This window comes from Perna viridis, chromosome 12 (assembly GCF_037379345.1).
Source record: "Perna viridis isolate PV_CMFRI_1.1 ecotype Kerala chromosome 12, ASM3737934v1, whole genome shotgun sequence".
In the NCBI taxonomy this organism is placed as follows: Eukaryota; Metazoa; Mollusca; class Bivalvia; order Mytilida; family Mytilidae; genus Perna; species Perna viridis.
In genome coordinates, this window is record NC_142456.1 from 21,953,345 (window position 1) to 21,961,252 (window position 7,908).

The 7,908-nt window shown below is 32.9% G+C and overlaps 1 protein-coding gene across 1 annotated transcript; it reads left to right on the forward strand.

Annotated features, from left to right (window-relative positions):
• Window positions 1-769: 769 nt before the first annotated feature.
• LOC148601686 (eukaryotic translation initiation factor 5A-1-like) lies at window positions 770-7,456 on the forward strand. Its single transcript, XM_088554618.1, has 4 exons — window positions 770-975; window positions 3,092-3,196; window positions 4,926-5,057; window positions 6,491-7,456. Exons 1-4 carry the CDS (start codon window positions 802-804, stop codon window positions 6,551-6,553), a joined length of 474 nt encoding a protein of 157 aa, XP_088410744.1. The 5' UTR covers window positions 770-801; the 3' UTR covers window positions 6,554-7,456.
• The last annotated feature ends 452 nt before the right edge of the window (window positions 7,457-7,908 follow it).

The window sequence follows — 7,908 nt, forward strand, 5'->3', positions numbered from 1 at the left end:
TTAACTTATTTATTGGTTGAATCTTTCCTGTTATCTAAAAATGGTCCCTTATAATACTGCTATAATGGCCCTTTTTATACTGGAAATGACCCCCTGTTATGCTGTCAAGGGGGCCAGTGACCCCTTTTGCAATTTTGTGGAATGAACACTGAACAAACATGTACAGGTAATATCCGGACTCTTATAGCAAGGTGAAGCTTCAAATGTGCCTTTGGTTAACATATGTAGAACCCTGAAATCTAATTTGTAGCAGTTATCTTTTTGTTGGTAAAAATTCTATTAAATGATCTTTTGAGCAGATATCCAAAATATTTTTAAAATTGATTTTTATATTTGAAGATATTTACGCTTGAAAAATATGATATTTTCCAGCTCGGCCTTTAGATTTGGTAGTTCCTCAAAAGCCTTCCAGTCAATATAAATTTTTAATTCATCAATTGACCAATCAAATCGAAGTTTGACTTCACACTGAAAATGAGAATACCTGCCAACCTCCAAAAATGCTGTGCGGGTCATGACCTAACATACAGAAATCAGATGTTGGTTTATAGTGTATGCTGATATTTTTTTCAGCCTTGCTGGCTTTCACTCAACCAACCTACATGTACCTTAAAATATTAAGATTTGTTTCATATTTCAGGAACAGTTTCTAGTTAAAATCTTGGTAAGCTTCATTAACAAAATTGTGTCTTAAGTAGCAGGAACTGAAGTGTGAAATCACTTAACCCAAATATTTATTGCATATAACGATGTATTAAGATTTGTTTTAAAGAAATCAGATATTTTCTCTTCAGATCCACAATGGCAGATGTCAGTGATGATCATGATTTCCAGAGTGGAGATGCCGGGTCATCTGAAACCTACCCACAACAGTGTTCCGCACTTAGGAAGAACGGTCATGTTGTCATTAAAAATCGTCCATGTAAAATAGTTGAAATGTCAACCTCTAAGACTGGAAAGCACGGTCATGCTAAGGTTTGTATATAGGATTTAGAATAGGTTCATATACATTGTACATATAGTAACTTATCTGTCAACATACTTTTAAAAAAATGTTGATCACGAATTCCTGGTAAGATTTTGACCTAAATGTTGTCTAGTAAAAGGTGGGTGGTCAGTGAGGGTACAAATATTGTGCTCAATGGTACATGTATATTGGAATCACCTTGTCCATCTGTCATTGTAAGACATTTTGGATGCCGTGGACCATCATTTTTCAGTTTTTTTTTTTTTTCCTAATTGACAGTCTTTCCAAAGGTTCAGTTTTTATTTTCAGGACATTTGGTCCTGTGATGACATACTATTTTCAGGACCGAACCAAGTTTTACCGTCCATTCTGACCTGAATCAAGAATGACTAATATCGGAAATTTTCCAGATTTCCGGTCTGGCATTACAGATTGTTTTACCGGTCCTGTCACATTTTCAACGGTGATATCCAACTGTCCGACTAGCCTTCTGAAAGACTGGACTGAACGACCTGGTCTCTTTAGGTTAAAAATCTACAAACCAACAAATAAAGTTGTTGCTTAAAGTGATTGAAAGAAAATATATGGCATTTACATGTATTATCATGTGCCTTTAGGCCAAAAAAATATATACATATGTTTAAGGTTACCTTGGAGAAAAAATAGGATAGGTATGTAGGTATTTTTAAAACTGTTTTATATTGACACTTATGGGAGGATTGCCTGACTTCAATATTGCTTATTTGTGCAAAATAGTAGTTTAGCAGCATTTCAACAAAAAATACAAGTAAAATGTCCTATAGTACAGGGCTCGTGCGACTGGGGGTTCATGTGAAATAGTCGCCCTGGAGTCGTTAACTTTGCCCTTTGAAGTGAAGTCGCCCACCCATTTTCAGACATTGCTCATGATTAGGACTGTACTCCATCTTTTAGCAGTATATCTCTCTTCCGATAACAATTAAAACGAAAATGGCGCTCGTTTGAGAAAATTAATTGAACAAATTTTCGAAATCTATCGAATTATCGGTTACAAGCATTTTTGTTTCAAAAGTTTAAAACAGGATACAGAATGAACATTTTTCACCTCAGCTTTCGATAATTCACAGTAAAAGAAATTAGCAGTAGACATTTGGACTGAGTCAATGTAAAAATCATAAAATCTTCAGTGCAGTCTACATAAATTATGGTGGGTCTATGTTGACCAGAAATGAAGTTTCTAGCACTAAATTCACGTTTTGCCATTCACATTTCATTTCGAAACATGCAAATTTGTTCTGCGGGTTCTTTGGACTTGGGCTAAATTGATCTCAATCGATAGTTAGGTAGAAAACCTGAAGCATTTCTTTTGATCTTCCTGTTTCATAACAGAACAATAAATTCTCCATTTCGAGGGAACATTTCTTAAGCTTGAGATGAGTTTGTACCAATAACTACAATATAAGTTAATAAAGTTGCGGTCTTGATTTGTCAGAAATAAATTTTAACATGGTTATTGATACTCTTAAACAACTTATATCAAGAGACTGGATATTTTGAACAAGAAATCATAGATTTAGTGGGATCAGGAAAAAAAACAGAACAAATTGAAAATTCCAACAGAATGTCACTGCCTGAAGTTTAGTATTCCAGTGCTGCTAAAAAAGACAAAATCAATAGGACAGTGCAATGCAAGAAGCTTTGCTCAATCATATATTAATTTTTATGTAATAAATTTGGCAAGGGATAGACATATAGATTAGAAATTCAATTTCATTATAAAATGATACAGTCAATCATTCAGTCAGCAGGCTTACTTCATTTTGTCCAAAATATTTAATTACTTACATAGGTAGCATAAAGAAAAAGTAACATTTATCTCAATAAAAGAAAATCAATGTATGAAAATGCTTGCTTATATTGTGTGCATGTAAGTAACATATAACACATATAATTTTAAAAAGCATTAGTAAATGATGTACGTACACATTCACTTCTCCCTGTTTCACTCAAGTAGCTTAAGCCCTGTATGGTAGGCAGAAAAAAATGGGATAGAAAGGGTAACCGTTAACAGACATATTTTTTTCTTGGCCTTCATAACATAATTTGCTGCTCTTACATTCTATTACATGTATCTTTTAATTGTAGGTTCATTTGGTTGGAATAGATATATTTACTGGAAAAAAATTAGAAGATATTTGTCCATCTACACACAACATGAATGTACCTAATGTCATTAGAAGAGACTACCAGGTATGTTGGTGGTTGATGAAAAATGTGTTTCTTGTAATCTGACAGACCCTGTTGCCACTGCAGCAGTCCTTTTCACCAAATCATCGCACGAGTAAAATTAGTCTTAAGTTGTGATGTCACAATACTTAACTCTTATTATGACTATGACATCATAACTTACGACTAAATTTACACTTATGATTTTTTGTGAAAAGGACCGCTGATCTTCAACTTTTTTGTCCAACCTATTTTATTTTCAACAGTATTGTTTTTGGTAGCAATATTCAGATTTGATCAACCACTAGACAAAAACAAACTTTTAATATGAATTTTGTTGTAAAACTTGCCATCTCATGTCAACCAATACTACAAAAAATTTTACTTTTAACAAACTGTAGTACAACAGAACATTAAGTACTTTCTTTAGTGAGTTTGACAGCTGTGAACTGAAAGATCAGACTAAATGTAAACCCCTGTCCCATGAAACAAAATTTTGGGGAACTTAAGAATATCAGACCTGTTTACATGTATGGTTTTGCCTTATTTTTTACAATAAAAAACATTTTTCCGGCACTATCCAAAGAAAAAAATCAGAAAAATTTTGTTTTGTAAAAAATTCAATTTCTGATCAAGAAAATAATTTACTTGGATCTGTATCAGCTGTGTGTTTTATTTAATGCTTACTTTTACATGCATTAAAATGACTGAGATCAAAACAGTATGGTTCTACTCATAAAGCAGAGTTATCTTCCATTTGCAGATGTTTTTAAAGTCGCTAATGTGGTTAGCAACTTCTTGCACTCGTAATTTCAGTAGTTTTAATATATTCGCATATGATTTGTATAATTGTAAACAACTACTTCACATTATGCTGCAGATTTGTGCCGTGTTTACCGCCATAGTGTCACAGTTCTAGCTTCATACGAGATAAATATGTACCTCTTAAATATCATACACCTGTTTATGTATCTTCCTTGTATAAGTATGAGAAGTTTATTTGAAATGATTGGTTAGCATTGAACATTACCCAGTTTCTGATTCAGGCAAAGGGGCTTTGTTACAAGACTATATAGGTCATATACATTTGCAGGGCCCCAATATCTATAAATATTTATTTAATCTGGTTTCTAATCTGGTTCCCTGTTCAATATCATAAGCGACCCATAGATTGATAAAATGTATCCCTTTTAAAGAGTATCGTACACATGTCTGTGTGTTTTTGGTTGTATGAGAACTGGAAGTTTACATTAAAAGATGAAATGATTAGTTAGTATTGAATCTATGTAATATTACCCAATTTTCGATTCAAACACAGGGATTCGTTACAATTGACTAAATAGGTCATGTACATTATCAGGGCCCCGATATCTACATTTGTATTTACAAAACAACAATATATATATAGCCATTGCCAGTTGTTCGATCTTGTTCCTGGTAACCAGTTGTTATGATTGATTATATACTTGTCATCATGGTTACAAAAGAGTAATCATATCAAGGGATCCAAGATTCTACCGGAAGTCACCCAATTTTAGAATATGTTGCATTCATGCCATTTCAGATGTTGAAAGTAAGCCAAAATCAGTTGTAGAGAAAATTTGACGATTTTCATCTTAAATTACTATGTTTTGGGTTACACCTTACTATTTTCGTAAGGAAGGAGTTTGTAAGTATGCCATAAGAAGCCCTATTTTTTATTTTCTTTTTTGGTGGATAAATCGTATTAATATTGTTGATATTTTCATTATAGCTTGTCGATATTAGTGACAACTTTCTTTCACTTATGGATGACAATGGTGAAACTCGTGAAGACATTAGGGTACCTGATTCAGATATTGGCAAGGAAATTAGAGAGAAATTTGAAAAAGATGAGGCAATAATGGTAAGTTAACAGATGGTATCTGTCTTGTATGTAATTATATTGTCTTATTACTGTAAGGGAAGGTAAATGTAGCATTAGGAGGTAGACCTGGGGTAAGGGACATAACACTTCAAATCAGTGATATGTTTGTATCATATGCAATTTCATCAGTCTTTCAAGCTTCCCTTTGAAGTAGAATGATACCAGTCCAGGTTACTTTGATGCTTACATGATATTGGTATAAAATGGTGAATGCAAACGTTTCAATGATTTATAAGAGTTGTGTCCCTTACCCTAGGTCTACTACCTTAAATGGTGCAAAAGCTTAGATATGCAGTGATCTTCCCAGGGCAACATAGCATCACATTGCCATGATGCTGAATTTTATCAGGATGCTTATGAAGTAAATCAGTTTCAGGTCAATTTGATATGGTCCATCTTATCAACATATCATTAAAAAAAACATTCATGCAGCAGGAAAGGTTCAGATGAGTAAGTGTTGAAATACAGTCGAATTTCTCTCGCTCAAACTCGGATGGCTCGAACACAATTCAAAGTACAAAAATTTTCTCCTATATAAATAACCATGGATTTCTCGAACACTCAAACTGACTAGTCGGTCTGTTCAGTAGTAAATCTTAGAGAATAACCATCACTAACTTGAACTCGTCAGCCATTTTGTCAGCTTGAATAATAAAAGGTGTGAAAAACTGAAACCGTATCATTAGTCATTGTCATTTTAGTAAATTACAGGTAATACTTAAGTCATCACTAATTAGGTAATTTTGATCTTAACATAGTACTGATTAAAGTTCGAGAATGTTCCAAAGTCGGTATGATGAAAGCATGAAAGAAAATCAGCTAAAAACAAATTATTGGCCAAGGAACTTGAACTCTGAACGTTTTTAAAAGCGAACACAGCATTTTTAATATGCACAAATCAACATTATCTTCCGAAAGTGAATGAAAAGGATCCACGAACTCAGACAGGCAAAGAAAAAAATCCTGAAATATTCGAACTTCAATTTCTCGAACTCCCCATAATTCGAACACATTTTAATGGTCCTTTGGAGTTTGAGCTACCAAGGTTCGACTGTACCATCGAATTTTAAAAGGCTGCTACTTTTTTTAAGAGGAAGTCCTGATCTTTCTTCAATTTTCATGTTGCATGGGGAAACCCAAAGAAGAAAATTAAAATTTCATGTCTATTTATATTGTTTCATATTGCTGTATATAACTAACTGCCAAATCTTGAAGTGATTTTTTTAATCCGATCATTTGTTGCTTTATCAAATCAAGTCTAAAAGTCGGGACATGACTTTAAAAAAATTGATCTGCTTTATTACAGAATTCTGCATTTTACTGTTACACTACAACAAGTGAATGTTTACTTCCAATTTTCTCAATTTCTACTTTGATGAGATTGTAAAATCATTTTTGTTATATCTTTTCAGATTACACTTATAAAGGCCATGGGTGAAGAGGCTGCCATAGCAACAAAGCCGATCACTAAATAACCAACAGAACAGATCAATGTACATTTTTCTCTTCCAATACAGTTTTATCACTTTCCTGTGGTTATTGGTTAATCCTTAATTCTATGATTATTATTTTTTCAAACCTTTCTGAAATTAAGTGCTATGGTTAAATTATTTCCAATAATTCAGGCTTTTTCTGACCGTTATTGAGTAAGAAAACAAAACTATATATGAAAATCATGACACTGTTGAATTGATGCTGGTTTTAAGGGAAGGAAATGAGAAAAAAAGGAGTAATGGCATTTTTTCATGTGGATTTGACTATTTGTGCCTTCGTGCAACTAGAAACATTGAAGAAGTAAACATAAGTACACAGTGAGATACCAGCTTATGTGAACGAGTGTTTCTCTAAATGTATGCATTTAATATGTATTTATTATTATTAAGACGGAACTGGAAAACTGGGTTAAACTTATACATGTACATACATATTTGTTAGAGAGTTACATGCTTTTTCTCTTTTTAAATCTGCATTTTGGTTGACTTACGTGCATAAACATTCAAATTCATTTTGTTTTGTGAATTGTTAACATATTCTAATTCAACAGATGAACTTACTGAAATATAAATTTGTCTGATGTTCTTTTAAAGATTGTTAATAATGAATGAACCTTAAATTAAAAAAAAAAATCTAACCTACAATTGGTAAAAATATGCATGCAAAATCTGATGTTATACTGGAAGAAGAAAAAAGTAGGCTGGTTCAGGCCTAGGGGACAATTGGCAAGCTGAGTAACTAAATGCTGTTGTCCATGACCTGGGCCAAGTCTAAATGCAGTAAATCAATGGCTAAATTTGGGGAAAACTGTGCTGATGGACCTATAACAGAGAAATTGTAGAAATTAAAGTGCTAAAATTATTTAATAAAAAGTTTGTATGGTTTTTCTGTGTGTCCTTTTATACATGTAGGTATGAAATGTGGTGCAATTCGACACTTAACCAAAATTTAGAGTAAGGATACCAATCATTTATTGGAAGAAGTTGAGTTAGGTTTTTCATGGGAGGAAGAGCAATGATCTTGATTTATGTCCCTGACACTAGTTTTGATTTTGACCTTTGACACTCACGTTTGTGTATGAATCTAATGGTATCAGCTGTAATTCTAAATCATCACTTCTCATATTTTGGCATTAAAAAATCAACTGCCAGAGGGTGGGTTCAGCTAAGCATTGTACACTGGTAGTGTAACTTTGTTTAACTAGCTTGTTGAAGATTAAATATACACTAAAAATCCATTCCCTTAGGGAAAAAACATGTTCAATGATCATGACCGTTTCATTTCATGACAAAACAAATTACTAAACCGATTTCGTTGAAACTTAAAAAAAAGATAA

Coding starts and splice junctions, on each gene's coding strand:
- LOC148601686 (XM_088554618.1), top strand. CDS start 802: ATGGCAGATGTCAGTGATGATCATGATTTCCAGAGTGGAGATGCCGGG. Junction 976..3,091: donor GAAAGCACGGTCATGCTAAG/GTTTGTATATAG, acceptor TTTTAATTGTAG/GTTCATTTGGTTGGAATAGA. Junction 3,197..4,925: donor TCATTAGAAGAGACTACCAG/GTATGTTGGTGG, acceptor TTTTCATTATAG/CTTGTCGATATTAGTGACAA.